The 19,141-nt window shown below is 48.8% G+C and overlaps 1 protein-coding gene across 1 annotated transcript in view; it reads right to left on the reverse strand.

Annotated features, from left to right (window-relative positions):
- The window catches only part of LOC119442752 (potassium voltage-gated channel subfamily H member 6-like), a 261,976-nt gene that overhangs the window by 7,661 nt on the left and 235,174 nt on the right, over nucleotides 1–19,141 (reverse strand). Inside the window, 6 exon segments of the mRNA XM_037707752.2 lie at nucleotides 627–836; nucleotides 5,100–5,438; nucleotides 9,570–9,842; nucleotides 13,875–14,118; nucleotides 14,880–15,088; nucleotides 15,740–16,136. Coding sequence (XP_037563680.2) covers nucleotides 627–836; nucleotides 5,100–5,438; nucleotides 9,570–9,842; nucleotides 13,875–14,118; nucleotides 14,880–15,088; nucleotides 15,740–16,136 — 1,672 coding nt within the window.

Consider the following 19,141-nt stretch of genomic DNA (forward strand, 5'->3'; position numbering starts at 1 on the left):
CTAATGGGCCTACAATTTTTCAGTTCTCTAACGTCTCCCTTTTATGGATTAGTATAATTTTGACATTCTTCCAGTTCTCAGGCACACTTGAAGTTGTGAGGTATTGCGTATAAAGGGTCGCAAGCTTTTCAAGCATGATTTATCCTCCATCTTTTATTAAATCAACTGTTATTCTATATTCTCCATCAGCTTTTCCCCGGGTAATGTCTTGCAAGGCCCTTCTAACATCATCGCCTCTGTACCCTGTTCATCACTACTTAAGAAGAAAGTAGCTTGACTGCTCTAGGTTCTGTACAGGTCAGTAAAGAATTTTTGCGCTGCTTTTACTATGTCATCGAAATTGCTCATGATATTACCCTGCTTATCTTTAAGTGCATGTAATAAGTATGTCTTATTTGCGAGATAAAAGTATGAGACTTGAGAATACACCTAGTTACAAGACACGTACATACTCATTTCTTTCATATGCGATGCACTATTTTTTTTTTTTTTTGCGAATAGGAGCGCTGAGAGAAGTCTCTCTAGCCTTCGTAGTGCTGCCTGCTATGTAAGAAACGGAGTATTGCAATGTTGGGTGGCGACGACCACGGATGCGACAGAATTACAGCATAGCAACGCCCACTCACGGCTCATCCTGGGTGACACACCGCGCCCCGCGGCCGACGACCTCTGGCGCTCGTCGCACGCACGTCCCGGACTCAGCGACCGCTGACCGTGAGCACCTGAACCAATCCGGGATCCCGCGTCAACGCAGGGACTGGCGCCGGAGCTATGCGTCGCGCCGGGCCCGGTTCCGAACACAGCGGTGGTCAGGTTCGCCACACTAGTGATGGCCCCTGCGGGAAAGCAAAGGCTGCTTTTAGGTGGGAAGCAGTTGGCGACTACCGTAAGCTGTTTCCTCGCCTCTTTTGCGCGACACGTAATTGTGCAGCGAATCGCGAAGGCTGTATGATAGCGCCGACGAGATTGGGGACTGATTTCATGCTTGGAAACACTGGCGTGCGGATGTTGTGCGGGCATAAAACCTACCTAGGTAGACTTCATTGAGGCGCGAAATACATTTCGCGAAAAAGGACCAGGAGAAAGAAGACAGTGAAGCGCCCAAAAGAGCTGCGCCCCGTTGCCGGAACTGGTCGTCAGATGCAAGTGTTGCAACGTGTGGCGTCTTTTTCGTTTCAGAAATTGCGGCTTCACTGTCTTTCTTCTCCTGTCCCCTTCTCACGAAATGTATTTCGCACCACAATCAAGTATACCTAGGAAATCTAAGCACCAACTTGCCCAAGAAGAAGTTCTTTTGGATGAAACCTACTCTTTGCAAAAATAATAACTGTGATAGCTTGCAATGTTTTTTTTTTTCAGTACTTTTTATGGAACGTCAGTTATTTGTAAAATACGGGCACGTATACTCACTCCGCCACACTTTTTACTGTTATCAGAGATCTTCAAGGAAGTAAATAGTACTTTTTGCGATGGATGTAATTGAACATTTTCCTTCAGTGTTTATATACGCTTCCCCACTTGCGAATATGTGCTACGGTGACACCCTAGCTAAATATTTCCCGTAGGTTATGTACTTAGAAAGAACTGAAATTTGTTCTAGTTGGTACAGCTTCATCGTTGATGTGAGAGACGCGAATCAGAACACAAAAGAGGAGACGTTGTCCGTCCTCTTCCCTTTGTGTTCCGCTTGGCGCCTAAGACACCATTGAAGGGTACTCTGGCTTCTTGGTATTCCCTAATTCACTGACGTATGGACAGGGTGAAAGCAGTCTATGTGGTCGTCCCTTCTGCCTTCGTCGCGTCTTTGCCACGCTTTCGATGAGCCACTCGTAGAAGGTAATCGAACGGCGCTTCAGACAGGACGAAGTAATACGACAAACACAGCGCACCAGGTCTTTACTTCTAAGAATGCACCAACCAGCCCAGTTCAGCACACTCTTGCAGCTTATTACTGGACGTAGATATCGGGCTTTCATTGCTATCTATTTCCTCATAATGCGTGGCTATCAAAAGCTCATCTAGTTTCTATATCGCCTATCCTTTGGTTAGGAAATTCTGACAACGCTTGTTAAACGAGCAGAGTCAATCGAATTACTGTCAACACTGAAAGAAGCCTTTTAGAAGAGTACTAGATAGTTTCGGTAACAGATCAATACAAACCAATTTAGGATATACTATTGTTAACTATCGATGATTGGTAAATGTCAGAAACCATTTAAGCGAAGCTGTCTCTGAGGCGTCCGGAGGCTTTAAATGCCGTAGGTGGTGGCGGCGGTTGAACTGCGGAGAGGATGGTGGGGGCGGTGAGGAGGGGTCAGAGGTGTGGTGCCTATCGGTTGGCACAAGCGATGACGTCACCAGGTCACGGTGGCGAAGGGGAGTCAGCAGGCGTGCCGGGGGGGGGGGGGGGGGGGGCATGATGCACCGGCGCTCACTCGGCCATGACGGTAGAGTGTATGCGAAACCTTCGCTTACACCAATTTCCACCGTGCGTCAAATCTCCATGATTGTCTATTATTGCGATAGCAATTATATGGACACTCAAAAGCAGATTTCTGACGTCGGCGTCGCCGTCGCCGTCGCCGTGAGGTTCCGTATGACGTCATTTGGAGAAGAAATCGTCGCCGCGCGCCGAACGCTGTATGTGCGAGTGAAAGGGCGCGAGGGGCGCGTCTTTCACGGGGAGTGAACGCACGGCGGAGAACAAACGCGCGTTCTGCGCCGTGCTCGCTTAAGGGCTGCAGAAGTAGGCGTCTCTGTTCTCCTTCACAATCACCATGTATGTAGAGCAAACGCGCCTTCTTCCGACGAGCGAGAGGCCGTGGGGGAGGGGCAGGGAAGGGAGGCAACGTTTAGCTGCGGCACGCAGTGCCTATTTATATCAGAGGCTCCGGCAACAGTCATCAACGCCGCACGCATTTTGAGCGAACGCGGGCAAAACGCAGATGGCGTCGACAACAGTTCTGCGTGTTGCCGATGCTGCTGCATGTCCAAGTTTATACAGCTGATAAAGCTAATATCATTACTCCGTATAGCTCTCTACAAGTTTGCTATCGCAATTGATGCTTCGCCTTTCAGGTGAAACTGCGACAACTTTTTTTAAGGACAAATAAAAGTTGTCGCAGTTTCACCTGAAAGGTGAAGCATCAATTGCGATGCTTCAACGGCGACGGCGACGGCGACGCCGACGGCAGAAATCTGCTTTTGAGTGTCCATATAATTGCTATCGCAATAATAAAATTATCTCAAGAGTCTTATAAACCCCCTTGACAGCCGGTGTTACTTCTGGCAACAGCTAGCCATTGTAATGGTCTGTCGAGAGGCTCGTGAGTTTCTGTGGTCTGCCACTGCAAACGTTGGAGTGTTCATCGAGTTTACATCGATGACCACTACATACACGCCTACTGTGATACTAAAGGGTTTACGATTACCTATGGCGCATTCGTGACATACCGATTGTAAGCGTATTAAACAGAACGAATGTTCACTAGATTGAAAGCTGGACCCCGATATTATTTACGAGCACGTGGCAAAAATATGAGTGAGACGCAATTTTCGCAAGTGAAGCTCCTACCTGACGCTTCGTACGACGCCTACCACTCCAGAAATAACACTTTCTCTGGCAAACTATCACTGGTACTGAGGCGTTGCAGATTTCTGGCCAAGCGAAACAGCGATAGTATATGCAGAGGCGTAAATCCTCCTTTCTTTCTTTTTTTCCTTCCTTCTTTTCTTTTCTTCTGTTTATAAGTTTTGAATTTTTTTACTTGATTACTTTTTTTGCAGTTGACGCCTCTTCTTGGTTTGTCGCAATACTGTGTATATATGTATATCCACACGAATTTCATACAGAGGCAAGTATAGTGATGAGAACGCATTTTCACCATTCGCGTACTCTAAAGCGTACATTATTCATTTTCCTGACAGACTGAATAAACTTTATTAAAACCAGCAAGAGGTGGTGGCTGGGCCTAGGCCTCCCACGTGGGGGAGTCTTCCTGTTATAAGAAATTTGTTTTGAAAGATGAAGGATTCATACGATATTAATCTACAACTGAGACAAACCAGGCCATTTCCTCAAAGTGAGCTATCCATAGGGCTTACTACAAAAATGACAGGAGGAGACTTTGGCGCAGCGATACTTCAGCAACCACGAGAACGATGGTTAGTACGTACGTAAATTTGTCTGACCTTGTACTTGTGACTTCAGATGTTTATTTGGGTTTACTTACAGCGCTTTACCTGTATTTGTTGGCCTACATTTTTAAGAAATCCTATTTTTTCCAAAGCTTAAGTCAAAAAGACCATGCACACGCGTATAATTATTGGAACTTGTTGCAATTATAACGCGATATCTTGTTGGAAGACGAACGATATCCAAAGTCAGGCAAATCTATTACTGTAACCATCATTCCCAAGCTGGCTAAACCGCCGAGCTTGCAGCTTTTATAGACTCTATGGTGCCAGAGTTCGCTCTAGTAATTTTTGTATAGGAAACTCTATATGGAACCATCCATGAGGAAACGAGCATCTGTGCTCAATAAGGGCTTTTGCACATGCCTGCGCGTGCGCTAGAAGTAATCCAATGTGCAAAAAAAAAAAAAAAAACTTGGGAGACACTTAAGCTTCGCCTTTAAGAGTAGAACGCGACAGCAATAAAGGGTACCCTGACTGCTCCTCTTGCTTCCCGGCAACTGCAGCTTATGCAGCCGTAATCTTCACCGCTATGCACGAAGGCGAGCTTTCTGGTTCTTTTTTCTTCTTTCCCTCGCACGGCTGATGATGATGATGATTTATTGGCATCCCCTTTGAAACGGGGCGGCGACAAATAGTCACCTAGCCTGCTCCACGCTCACCTCCGGCTGGCGCGGAGACGAGCGCCATCTGGTGGTGCTGCAAGGAACCGCGCGGCGCACGCGGTGAGCGCCGCTCACTCATTGGTAGAAACACGACACGCGCCGCGCTGTGATTGGTAGACAATTTTCGCTCACAGTCAGCGCACGGACAACGCCGACGACCCGCGTAACGGGGCTCATAAAGCTATCGCTTCAATAAACGGTGCTATCAAGATCAAGTTTGCCACCGCCGTAGAGGCTCACCGGCGATGGAGTTGAGCGTGCCGTTGCGGCGTCGGGGCTCGACGCTGGGGCTGCGGCTTCCGGCGGCGCCATGCGCCTCCTGGAAGTCGTAGTTCGCGGGCGTCACGTCGAGTCCGGCCTTCTCGGGCGAGAACTCGAGAATCCCCCGGCCGGACTCGGTGCGGCGCCCGCTGCCCGCCGGTCCGATGCCGCCGTCGTCTTCGCCGTCGTCGTCGTCGGAGAAGCCCCCGACGCCGCCGCCGCCGAAGCCGTCGTCGCAACTCGACGAGCCGCGGCGTCCCCGCCGCCGCCGTCTCCGCCGAGCCCGCGGATACTGGTACGCTTGGCTCCGGGACTCGCCTGCAGAGAGTGAGAGAGAGCATATATACAGAGACTGCTGTTATATATGAATGACAGAGCGCTGGCAACCGCTTTCGCTGGGGTACACTTGCTGGCCCCATGTTGTTTTGTTTTCTCGTTTTTTTTTTTCAGGGCGAAGCTTTCTTTGCGTCTTCTCCTTACTTTCCGGGTGCTGCTGCTTGTTCGCATGCGCCGGTGAGTTTCTTGCAATACCTCCAGATGGCGCTCGCCTCCGCGCATCCCGGCCGGCGCCGTCGTGGCAGCGTTCAGTTTGTGCGTATGGCACGTGCTGTTCTTTCTTTCCTATGCGATAAAAATACAGGTGCTTGACTGTGGAGGTCACGTGCTTCGCTTACATTGATTCCCATAGTGCATAGGATACGCATATTTGTTCTTCATCTTTTCGCCTATCTAGACAAAGAGAGTTATTGAAGTACACAGGCCGGAGGGACCGCTTGTTGTGATACTGTGCATCCTCCCACGTGGACTCAGTGCGCACTCTCTTCCTCTATCCCTTTTTTTTTCTATTCCCCCTTTTCCTTACCCCAAGTGTAGAGTAGCAAACCGGACGCTCGTCTGGTTCACATCCCTGCCTTTCCTCTCATTGCTTGCTCTCTCTGTCTCTCTCTCTCTCTGTGTGTGTGTGTGTCACTCTCCGGACTAAGAGAGAGAGAGAGAGAGTAAACACATTTACGTAATCCTTAGTCCACGCAGGCATTATATAAGCAGTGATATACTAGGGTTTCATTCATACATTCATTTTTCCTTCACACGATGAACTTCTACAAAACATATGTAAGTAGCCAAAGGTTGGTGGAAGCCCCTAATCAATGTACATATATCGGAGCTACAAGAAACTGTCAGCCCTTCCACTGGGGTGGAGATGGAAGACCAGCGAAGCTGTACTATGGTTGGAATTATGTATTTCCAATTATGACTATTAAGATGTGATGGTGTAATTGGTTATTTGAACTATTAAAGAATGAGAAATATATATAATCCGGTGGTATTAATTTATTTAGTGACCACAGGTACCATGGCTTATGGTCGCTACGGTACACCACCATAGGGTGTACGGCAATGGTTGGCACCACGGTGTAAAAAGGAAGGTGATCCGACGGCGGCGCGAGGCGCGGCCACTTAGTGTGTGACTACGCACGCCGCTGCCGCAAGGGGTAGCACATGTTCTGGGGGTCACTTTTTCGCTCGCTTTGCTGGCGCTTTTATGGGCACGCGCGGCAGAAGTGCTTATTTTCGATGAACATATGTCGTTCGCTTGCTTAAAACGACTCTACTTGGTTGGAGGAACGTCCCTTTATATTTCTGCCGACATTGCGATTGACTCCGACGCGGCGAGCAGTGGTAAGCGCAATGCGCCGTCTGCTCGAGCAGACGACGCGTCTCTCTCGTGTTCGAAATGATGGTATTTTGACTGTAAGTGGCATGAAAGCTTCTACCTGCTCAGGATTTGGCGTCTAAATAACGACAAATTGCATATCTTTGGGTATGGGTGTTTAAATGCTGACAGAGGTCGTAAATTATCCACTGTTGCGCCGCTTCTCCAAGGCCTCCTGAACACGTGCGGCCCCTGGCGGTGGCGCTCACTTCCGGTCACACGAAGTGGCCGCTCTCTCGCCCCAGCACGGGCGCGCCGTCGGAACACCTATCTTCTTACACCGTGGTTGGCACGTTCTTCATAAACACGTCACCAACGCCACGCGCGTTCGGTGCGAACGCGGGAAAAACGCCGCCGCCGTCGACAACAGTTCTGCGCTTTGCTTGTGTGACCGCACACACCCGCTGTCAAAACGCTGGCGTGAGCGAGCGCACCAGCAGCAGCGGGCGAAGGTTCATGCAGTCTATCGCTTCAACGGAAACTAAGCGGCGAAAGCAAAGCGCATACAAAGGTAGGAGCCGTGTTGCAGATCGCTTTCAAGATACGGTGCGCGCGACCGCCCGGCGCCGCGCAAAGTAAAAGTTCCTCGCAGAGCAGAAGCCGCAACACCTCCCTCCCACACTGCTTTCCCGTGGTCTCCCTTTCGCGTGGGAGATTGAGTCGCCAGTTTCCCGTCTCTGGTTGCGTTCTTTCTCCGACCGAACGGCAAGCGGCCGGGCCATGGCGACTCGTAAGGGCAACTGATAAGAGCGCTAGCACGATGTCTACGTGACGGAACGGCTTAACGCCGTTGTCGACACTGTTAGAGCCCCGAGAGAGTCGGCAGCACAGGTTGCAGAGGCCGGCAGGGCTGCGCGCATGCACCGCAGTGGGGGAGCGGGAACGTACACGCACTGTCTAGGGTGCCTCGACGCCCTCCTCTACCACCGCTCCCCTTCCACTGGGAAGTCGCGTTTGCTCTCGGCCCTGCGTTCGCTCCCCGTGAAAGCGCACGTCCCTCGCCCTCGCGCGTTTTCACTCGCACATACAGCACACGGCGAATGAGAGTTTTTTAGGGGCGAAGCTCCTTAGGGTGTGGGTCTGTCCCTCCTCTGTAGTATTTAGTAGTAGTCGTCGTCGTAGTAGTAGTAGTCGTCGTCGTAGTAGGTAGCCACGTCTACTTTTATGAGAAAAAAAATTCCGAAAGTTCTGTCCGTAGCGGAATCGAACCAGGTACCCCTCGCTTCCGAACGCGCGGCGCTAACCACTACGCCACGAAGCGCACATGGACACACGCACCACGATGGCAATAAATACCCAACATTAACGAAAGACTGCGCGTTTCTAACGCGTTTGTGCTAGCGCGTTACGGCCCGTGTAAGACGCTGGTGTAAGACGCTGTGGCCTCTCCGCCTTACCCCCGTATTCATAAACGCTGATGGCGTCGGCAAACGCGGTGCACGTTCCGGCATGTGTAAACGGCTGCGTAAGACGCTGTGGCCTCTCCCTCTTAGAGAGTACTGCACGTTTCTAACGCGTTTGTGCTAGCGTCCCCTTAAGCGGGAGATGGTGCAATTATAATGAAGGACGCTGTTATAAAATAGGAATGACGTCACATATGGCGCGTGTCATTGGTGGAAGTCAATCGTTCGATTTAGTGCGGCGAGACTGGGCGAATTACACGGAAGATTCACGGTTTACCGATGATTCCCTCCGGAGCTTCGCCCACTCATCATCATTCACCCCGTGGATATGCGGTGTTTTTTTTTTCTACATCTGGATGCGACCATCGAAGAGTGAGCTATTAACAGCTTCGCTGTAAAAAAATGTACAAAGGTAGTGGTTAGCGAAAAAAAAAGTATGTCAAACCATGCAATCACAGAAACTAAATCTTTATGCACTTAATACGCATATGTATATGCGAAAGCGTGCACATAGAAGAACTTCTTTATATATATATATATATATATATATATATATATATATACGAGCATGTATAATCTTATATACATAACTCGCATGTTACAAATAGGGCAATACAGGGAGCGCGCCAGCTCTCGAGGAATGTGGGGCGAAGGTGGCCACGTATACGTGACAGGGTATCCTTGAGTTACTTTTGCGAGTGGGCGCAGCTTCATAACGAACATGGGCGTTATCAGTATAATTTCTGAAGTGACTGTATTGTGGTTACACCACGTTACCTTGAACAGTTGTGATACTCCGGTTGTTTGTAAGCGATCGCACCAAATCCATTCTTTACCCAGGGTTATCCTTAATTTCGTTCGTTTTATAAATAAGTTAATGAACAATACGGATAGAACTCATGATATATTACGAAATCATCTATTTAACGCAAAGTAACGAAACTCTCTAGTGAATGGTTAACAGAAATATCAATGGATGTGAAGACCACTAAAGCATTGCAGCAAGTTGAAATAGCAACCTAAAGCGCGGAACACGTGTATTTCAGCTTTGAACAAGGAGCCCTATCGGCTCCGAAGCGTCTTTCACTAACGCGACTTCTTGATTTATTCATGGCAGAGGAATGTGATGCTGCTATTCCTGCAACAAAATATCTGTACGTAGCTTCTACAAATCACTAGAAGCAAAATTAAGTGCGTCAGCTAGTGCCTCGGTAAGAAGACAAAACAAACCCGTACCTACAGCACACCGTCCTTGGCATTCTTTCTTTTGCGCTACGGACATAGTAACGGTATGAAGCCAACTGAGGCCTGTATACTAGTGTGCTTCCGTACCTTCCTCGGGCGAACTGGCCGGCCTGTTGTGCAGCGACTTGCCCCGGAATAGATCCGGGTCGACGCCCTCCTGTTCCTCGTCGCGGAGGTTGAAGGTGATCTCGAGGTTGGTGGAGAACTGGTCGAAGAACTCTGGGTACATGTCCAGCACGTCCAGGAGGTCCTCGCGCAGGATCTTGTGCAGGTCGCAGTAGGTGAGCGCACGCACGTTGCACGATGACTTGCCCACCGTGCCGTACAGGCAGCCGTTCTCACCGAAGATGTCGTCTTTGCCTGCGAGATAAGCCGGTCGGCACGAAAGTGGTGCTTGTACGTGAGTTCCAAAGTGCGAGAGAGCGCAGGACAGGTGAGAACGGAAACAATACAAGCGCTGACTAACAAGCAACAGGGACTTCGTAGCTGCAAGACAATAATATAAAAGCGCGCACAGCCCCACGCATGCTTTCAACTGTCATCGTCAAAGTTTTCAAGATGCCCCGATAGTAGAAGGTTATAAATAAAACACGCAAAAAGCGGCGCGTCAAATTTTGAATGTTGGTGGGAGTTTGTCCATCTCTCATAGAGATCTGTATATGTCAGAGGCCACGGCATAGTGTCCTGTCATCGCCTCCGAGATCTAGCCATTGTAGCGAATGTTTCATTCCGTCCTGTTGCCTGATCTCGAAGGCAATATTCGTATATTGTCGTTTTGTACTAAGGTCGATGGCGACCAAAGGATACAGTCGCAAATACACCGGTGTTAAGCTCAGAGAACTTGCGTAGATGTACCAGCCAATTACGTTCGCTCATTTTCATGACGTCATAGCGAAGGTGAACTTTCGATATAGGCGTCCCTCAGGAACTATGTTTCCAACGCGAAGGCGCTCAGGGCAGATGCAGTGGAATTTTGAGGCGCAGTGTAGCTTTGTGCGGCATTTTTTTTTTTTTTTTTTGCCAAGTGCGCTCTACCTCAGCCGCTAGAGCCACGTGGAGACGTCGAACACACTCCCAGTGCAACCAATTAGTGTTTTGTCTAGTAGTGACGAACACCGTTCACGTTATTGTGACATCTTTTATAGTAGCTAGAACGTATTTACACTACACTCGAACTCATTACCCCACCTACTCACGGATGACGCACATCATGGACACACACAGGCTTTACAATAGCAGCAATGCTTGTACATTTGGCCTGCGCGTTTTTCAGTAATTGTCAGCAAAAATCAGTCATTGAAGCAGCACTAATAAGCATACTAATTATCATAAAATTCTGTATGAAATAAACCGACAAAGGAAGTATAAGCAGAAGCGAAGGCAGTAGAGAACAGTCACTTGACTTCTCTATCGGATATAGTCAAAGGCCACAACCGAACGGCTGCTATTCAAGCATAGCAAATCGGCAAAGTAACGTTTCGTCTAACAAAGTAATGTCTGTCACTCGTTTTTTCGCTCTTAGTCCTAGCAAGCGTCACGTGACGAAACATCCGACTGACAACGATCGATAACCTTGTTTACAAGCAACGAAAGACAAAACAACGCGCAGAAGTCCAAGGCCGCGGCTTTGCAGCTAACGGCAGTAGTCGCACTCCGTTCCCCTCGGTGCGTAATCGACTCATTCCTGCCTCGCATCTGAATTCAAGGTAATGGACGTAGCCGCAGCCCGGCCACCAGTAACGCCGCAGGAATAGTGAAAAGAAAAAAAAAAAGAGAGGTCAGCGCGCACATACGCACACATCTATCCTGCGAGAAACCTCGGCGGGCCGCGTATTGATCCCGAGTTTAGTGGCGTCCGTCGGGCTTCGTCATCGATCCCGAAGCTTGTTTCCCAGTCGCGTCCTCCAAACACAGCGCTGCGCGACTGCTGCGAAGAAGCCTGTCCATGCATAATGCGCATGTACGGAAAAAAAAAAAGAAAGGCGCAGCCGCTAAGCGAAACCTAACTGAATGCGGCCAAAAAAGAAGAAGGAAAAAGCGTGCAGTACAATATAGCGTGTGTAGTGGGTGGACTAGAGTTATTAGCTGCCGCACGCAGGGGGGCGAGTGCCGGAAGTTGCGTGGCGTGCGCGGTGACCACGTGACCTGGTCGGTATTGTGGAACGAAAGGCGCAGGTCGAAGAGAGCGAGAACTTCCGCTGCTTTTTTTTTCTTCTTTCCTTTTCTTTTTTTTCAGATATATGGCAAGATGCTCCAAACGCGACTTGAAATTCGTCAATTAAGTTTTCAATTTTTGCTTTATATCAGCAGCTTTTCGTCAACGCTTAGGTGTCCATTAATTCAGGTATTAAAGGACGGACGAGGCATCGTCACGACAGCTCTTTAACTCCCTACACCAACGGAAATAACACTTACACTTGCGCATTCAATACTGGTTTTAAAAGCGAAGCTTTTAATGCGAAAGCATTATATGCCCCGCTATGCGAAAATCCGTCGTAGTCGGCGGCGTGACCGAATGATGGTACTAAAGATGGTCGACGGCGCAAAGACTAAAAACAAGTAACAAAAATGCTCGGATTGACGTCAGATTTCTCAGGGAGGTTCCTATAAACAAAGTAAATCAATGGCTTTCAACAGAATATTTGCTACGTTTCGATCTGGCTCGGAATCGAATCCGGGCCTCCGGGGTGCGAGACGAGCACGCTTTCCTGATGCCGCAGCGGCTCCATGATTCTGCTTGACTAAAGGCGTGCCCAGTGCGTGTGTCATTGCACACGTCACGTCGCAGACATCTGACTAAAGGTATGGTCTAGTGCGTGCGTCATTGGGCACGTGACGGCGCAGGCAATGGGGAGGAGGTGGCGCCACGTCATGAGTATATAAATTGAGTGCATAAAATAAAACTAGGAGGACGCTTAAGCTTCGCTTTTAAGAGTATAGAACGCGATAGCGTTATCGGGACCCGTTGGCATCGCATCTTTCGCATACGGCAAGTAGGCTTCATTCACTGGAACATTGAACGTGGGAAAGGCAGCTTACAAAGACCAAGCTTACACCGATCCTCTTAAAGTCGGCTTCACTTTTAAACGGAAATGCATTGCTGGAAAGACGCTTTTCCAAGGGCAATATAAGTGGTCCTATACTAAAATGTGAAGACCCTAGCACCTTTTAAATGCGAAGCATTTCTTGCCGGCGGCTATGTCCGTCCCTCCCTCCGCCGTACGGCGTCCACACCCACACGGCGCATGCGCATCCTCCTCCACATCCTCTCCTTGTCTCATCTCCTCTCGGCATTCCTCCTCTCCTCTCCGACGCTCCTCTCCTCTCCGGATTGCGCAACGAATGGCAACACCTGCGGCTCCGCGCGCGATAATGCGAAGCAGCTTAGGTTAGAGGCGCGACGATAGGCGCTGCATACTCCGCTGGGGGGCGCCACTGTAGCTCGCGGTACGATGAAGCGCGCGCGCGCTCCCCTCCCTCATTCTCCTTCCGCAACGCCGCGATGGGTGCCACGGAATGCGCCAGCGTCAACGCCAGTGTAGCGCCGTGGACAGCGCCGCGGGGAAGAGGGCTCGAGCCGCTGCCACGAAACGGCAGCGGCGACAGGCCGATCCCGAACTTCGAGTCGACCCCATGGCTGCTTCGCATACTACTCAGGGTTCCCCTACGGGAAGATGGTGTAATCTTTTTATTATTTTATTAATTGTTTGCTATTGCCCCGACGCGCGCCGGTATGGTAGAAGTGCTAGAATGAAAAGCATGTCCGCGCGCCTGAGTAACTCAAGCAGGCTAGGTGACTATTTGTCACAGCCCTGTTTCAAAGGGGTTGCCAGTAAACCATCATCATCACCGCGGCAACGGCGGCGCTGGCCGTGCGGGGGAAAAAAAGAACCAGAAAGCTCGCCTTGGCGCATCCGCGGCAGCGGCGGCGACATTGCATTACTACAATGCCCGAATGAAGCCTTCCGTGTCCCTTTGTGTGGACATTCAATAAGCACAAACTCGTGTTTCGACTTTTTATGCACTCACACAAAGCTGTATATCGATTCCAACTCGTTAGATATTCGGAGTTTTTTTCCTGTCAAACTCTAAATGTGCTAAACAACCTACCACCCGTATTAACAACACAATCGTTGACTTTTACTGCGTTTTTTTTTTGCTGTTTTGTTTCCCTGAAGTGTAATCTTGGCGCAATTAACAAAGTTAACACTTCTAGATTTCTAGATGTTTGATCCTTTTTTTTTGTTCTCAGGATGGTAACAATCCCACAGAATAATATTTTATAGTTCCCGTTTGGCAACACGAAAGCCGACGACGACGCCTCCTCGCATTGAGTCGCACTGCAAAACTGGGCAACGCCATCAAGCGCGCTGTAAAGACCGGGACGCCCACCGAGGATGGCCATGACGATGTCGTCCTTGAGTATCTCAATGGTTCCACGCGAGATGAAGTAGAGGCCCGTGATGACGTCGCCGCGGTGGACGAGCGTGTCACCCGGTGGCGCGTGCGTGGTCTTGAAGCGCATAGAGAGGGCGCGCAGACAGCCCGGGCTCGCCCCGCGGAACGCCGGGCAGTTGTTGAGCAGGTTCCGGTTCAGGTGGAGGCAGATGTCCGCCTGAAGGCACTCCGGAAATCCCTGCGAATGACCGGCACTGGCATCAGCTTCGTGACGACTCATTAACGTCATCTGACGCTTATCCCGCGTGCTTTCACTATACAATGAGCTCCGATGTCGAGGACCGTGACACGAATTCGAGAGTGGAAAGTCCGGCGCAGCACATACACACGCCATTTCGTTGAATACAGCTTGGGGCGTTGGTAATTGGTCGTTTTTTTTTCTTTTTTTTTTCTTTTTTTCAGACTCGTCTGCCACTGTATGACGCTCGGCTGGCGCGTGGCGCTGCAATCTATTGAGTACGCAGGAGCGCCAAATGACGTCATTACGAGGCAAGTGGATGCGGATGACAAGGGCTGAAATGTTTCGGGGACGACAGAACGTGAGAAAAACAATGAACGGACTAACCTTTGACAATAATTATAAGGCATATATGAGTATGAGGCGGACAGGAACGTGCAAATAATGCGAAACCATTTTCATGCAGAGTTAACGTTTCCATAGTAAAGTCGGAAGTTAGCAAAAAAGTAGGGAAAGGGACAGGCAGTGTGAATGACCACACCGGTAGCCAGCCGTAAAATGCAAGTTTGCTCAGTGCTTTACCAAACACTTTCAGTCTTCCGCATACTTGGGCTCCCGTACCCGCATGTAATTCGGGTAATATTTAACGTCATATTTGATTAATGTACCTATAGCAGCACATTTTGAACATGAATACTCTTACATCTATCCGACGAGAAATTAAATATGCAGAATGCCCCATGAACGACATTAGTACTCGCCTTGAGCACCATGTTCATGTCGATGCCGTTGGTGTACGTCCAGGCATGCTGAAAGTACTCCTCGAGGCGCTGCCTCAGGGGGTTCGGGATCTGGTGGAATCGAATGAACTCCTTGACCCTGAGCAGCTGCGTGTGGTACCGGGCCGTGCCCGAGTACAGACGCTGGATGATGGCCGATACGTTACCGAAGATGCTGGCGTACATGAGTGCTGCGAGACACGGCATCGGCAGACACCGGGGGACATCATGTTTGTGAAAACAGTACGTGCGAGAACACAATACTCTTTGAGCTGTCTAAATTATAAGAATGCACTTTTAGACGCTACGTGTTAATCCGCACGTTCCGCTCTCTGATCCCGTTACTATCAAAACCAAACTTCGCTCAGCGAGTAAATATGTGGGCAGTTTTGTGCCAATAAAGTTGTCATACCTAAACGCTGAATACAGGTGGTGCGTCGTACGATAAGATAATATGCAGATGAAGGTAGGTAACATTTCTCTGCAAACAGAAGCAACAGTTTGAAGAGTCTTTAACTCATGACAACAATTTTGTGCATCATCAGGCAACCAGCAACGCGTAAGCGCGTTTTACAAAGCACAGCTGATGCGATACTTTACTAAACGGCTACGAGCCCAGTTGCTGTTATTGAAGTTTCTTGTCACGAGGCTGCGGCGACACGCAAGCAGGCAGGCGAGAATGCACGAAGTTATAGATGCAAATTAGTACAACCGTTGCCGCCAGCTCATGCCCGTAAAAAGTCAATGGAAAAAAACATAACGAACGTGGTAATACACCGAACGTCGGCTATGGGTCAACGCTTAAAAGTAGATGGCGGGGGTGGAGGCATATGTATACTCACATCCGATGAGCATGACAAGGATGGAGAAGATCTTCTCCATGTTGGTGTTGGGCGACACATTGCCGAACCCCACCGAAGTGAGGCTCGAGAAGGTGAAGTAGAGTGCAGTGACGTACTTGGACTTGATGCTGGGACCACCCTGCGTCTCGTTGATGTAGAACTGGTGCGTGGCGTTGGCCAGATGGTCGAGCCAGCCGATCTTGGGCTGTCGGTAGGGCCGCTCGGCATTGGCGATGGCATACCAGATGCAGGCCAGCCAGTGGGCGATCAGCGCGAACGTGGCCATGAGCAGGAGCAGCACGGCGGCCCCGTACTCCGAGTACCGGTCGATCTTGCGCGCCACGCGAACCAGCCGCAGAAGGCGCGCCGTCTTGAGAAGACCGATCAGCGTGGTCGTCTGCGTGTTTGGTGGCTCCCTTTCTTTACACCGCTCTCTCTCTCTCTCTCTCGGGAGAACACTGGCACGACCACCCTTAGCTACAGTATCGCTACCTGCCTCTGTTTCACGGCAACCTCTATCTCTCTTAACTTTACTGCGACGCGCGAGCTTGTTTTTCCTTTCCTCTTTTCTTTTCCAAAGCGAAGGACAGAGCCAGTGCAGTCGGTTAACTAAATTTATCATGAATGCGCTGTTCCGTGAAAACTGACAAGACTAATGACTTCCGCCATTTCAGCCACGGTGTTGCGAAGCGAAGAGAAAGACGCATTCTAGACACTTGATTAATAAAAAATTCGGTTCTCCTAGAACAATGCCGGACTGCTTTGATCTTAAGATAAAGGCAGCCTCTGCGTCCTTGTCTTCCAGCGGCTATAATTAAACACGAAAGGATGAAGTCTTTATAGCGTTTAACAAAACTTGACTGGACAGCTAACCAGCTAGCTGGCGATAAGTTGTCTGTTCTTAGTTTCCTCCGTTCTTACAAATTAGCCGAGTGCATATTTTTACAGGGCAACGATGAATTCGTCTTAGGTTCTTTATTCATTAGACATGGCGTCAATATTAAAAAAAAAGCGTAACGCTCACTTCACTACTTGTACTTTACAATGGAGCCTTGGTTACCTTTTCTTCAACTGCATGCGTTTACGATGAAAGGACGGTATCGTCATATTGTGCTAATTATTTTCTACTTGGCCTAATATACGAGCAATGACTCGACTATAGTACAACGCCCACTACGACTGATCCTCACCTACCACGTTTCTACATTGGGAAAACGAGTACACTGCGCCTTCTTGAATGATATCGACAGTAACTCTTCCACAAAAGTAGGCGGTACTAATCTAATTTGCCTGAAAAGGCGCCCTTCTCATCTCCTCTTCCCATCTCCGATTACTACTCTTTAGCAACGCAACTAATACGTCAACTAAGGTGTTAGCCTAATCGTTAATCGGTTCTAAGTACTTGTAAATCAGGCTATCTCAGTACAGGCAGGTGCTACTCAAAAGAAGCAACGTCCCTAAGACCCGATCTTTTCATCGCCAATTCGCTTCTACAAAACCATAACTTCCATCGGCTGGCCTATCATCTCATGACCTGCCAACTAAACGTTATCCGGAGCAAAAGTAAACCGCGCACCGTAATAATGCTACTCGTATTACTTCTTACCTCATTACCGTGAAACCTAAAGAAGGTTGCCACTTTCATTCTTCCCATATCTAGCACGTGATGATATTGCGGCCACCCTGCGTCTTCTGTTGCAGAAGACGCAGGGCGCTTTTTCCGATGTCTCTTCGCATCTTGTTGTCATGCCGGTATGTCAGCACGTGCTCCGAATAACGGAAATTCAGAGCAATGTTGATGTAAGACTTAGAACGAAGAGTGGCTGCCTTTGTTTCACGTATCGTAACCTCGACAGCACAATTTCCGACGATTCTACGACTGTATTGCAATTTTTGGAGGGTCAGAGGAGCCATGGTTTGTCAGAAATCCCTGAATGAATACGCCGTTGCTTTGTAGAAATATGCCCTGTTTATTATACACGAGATGAAATGCGCGCATAAAGCGAATTTCAGTGGGGTTGGTAATAAATTTATAAAGCTAGCGAATCATTTATGTTAAGACAAATATTATTAACTACTGCAAGACAATTTATTCGACAAAAAAATGACGTACGCCAGGCCACAAATAAATCGCTTATGCACTCGTGTATACATGAATAGTGATTGTGTCGTAACCATTCCCACTTACACATCTAATTATGACGTATTCTTGGTTTTCTCAGATATTTTTTATATGTTTCCACGTGACAACATTAGAGACATGGTTTGAACTTCATTTTCAACTTCACGACCTATTCTGTCGTAACAAAATAGGAGGCCTCTTCACTACCTCCGCAGTTGCCTCGCGCGCTACACCTAGTCCCGACCCCGTTCAAACACTATCCGTACAATGAAAGTCTTTCAGCTATGCAAAAAGGACGCAAAAAGGTCTCTTTTAAGGGTCATACATGTGCACTCCTACTGCTAGCTTTTATAATGGGGCCTGCCTCGTAAAATGTCTGGTTTTATGCTGAATCTGGAGTGATGCAGTTTCATAATTATCTGCAGAGAGAACCACGGAACCAGTTGCAAAGAATGCAATAAAGAATAGCCTAACCACAGCCGAAGCGCATGCGATGAAACATCAAACTTCAGAAGCTACGTATTCTGTCACACGTAATGACGCGCGGCTAATGCTCTTCCATAATATATCTTTACCCTTAATGAATACGCACTATAGAGAGCGGCAACCAACTTCATCTACAGGAGCAAGATACACGAGTCAGCTTTGGCTGACGGGAATTTATGCGGCAAATCAAAGTGCACCTACAGCTGTAGCATACACGAAAAACAAAACCGATGACGTAAATACAGAAAAAAAAGGACATCGCTGCAAAAGAAGTCATTAGGAGCTTTGAACTGGCTGCGAAAAGCTTATGTACAGTCTTTTCCAAAAGAAACAGAGCCACCTGGAGAGACTGCATTGCCAGGCCTTCGGTTCGTCACGTTGCGGTTAGTCACGTTGCTGTTCGTCACGTTGCGCTCTGGGAACCTCTGGTGTTAGAAAACACTGAGGAGGGAGGAAGAGGGTTCGCCTCCCTCTCACACGAATGCGAATGCAGCGCACCAAATGCGAATGCAGCCTGGCTTGAAGTCCCACAGTATAATGTGCAGTCATGAGCGCAGTGGCTTCGTTTCTTTTGACAAAGAGTGTACAGGTACATGTGTGCTTAACATCGTCTAACGCAATAGCACTTCTGTGCGCTAATGCCTTTGTGATACGAGGCAGCGAATGTGCTCTCTCATGCTTAACTTCAGCTTTTAGCGAGAAAAGGCAGATGCTTCAGACGGCGAGTGCCAATTTAAGCGAGCCTGAGCCAAGTGAACAGTCCGATGAAGAAGCTGAGAGGCGGCAGCAACTTA

This window comes from Dermacentor silvarum, chromosome 2 (genome assembly GCF_013339745.2).
Source record: "Dermacentor silvarum isolate Dsil-2018 chromosome 2, BIME_Dsil_1.4, whole genome shotgun sequence".
NCBI classification, from domain to species: domain Eukaryota; kingdom Metazoa; phylum Arthropoda; class Arachnida; order Ixodida; family Ixodidae; genus Dermacentor; species Dermacentor silvarum.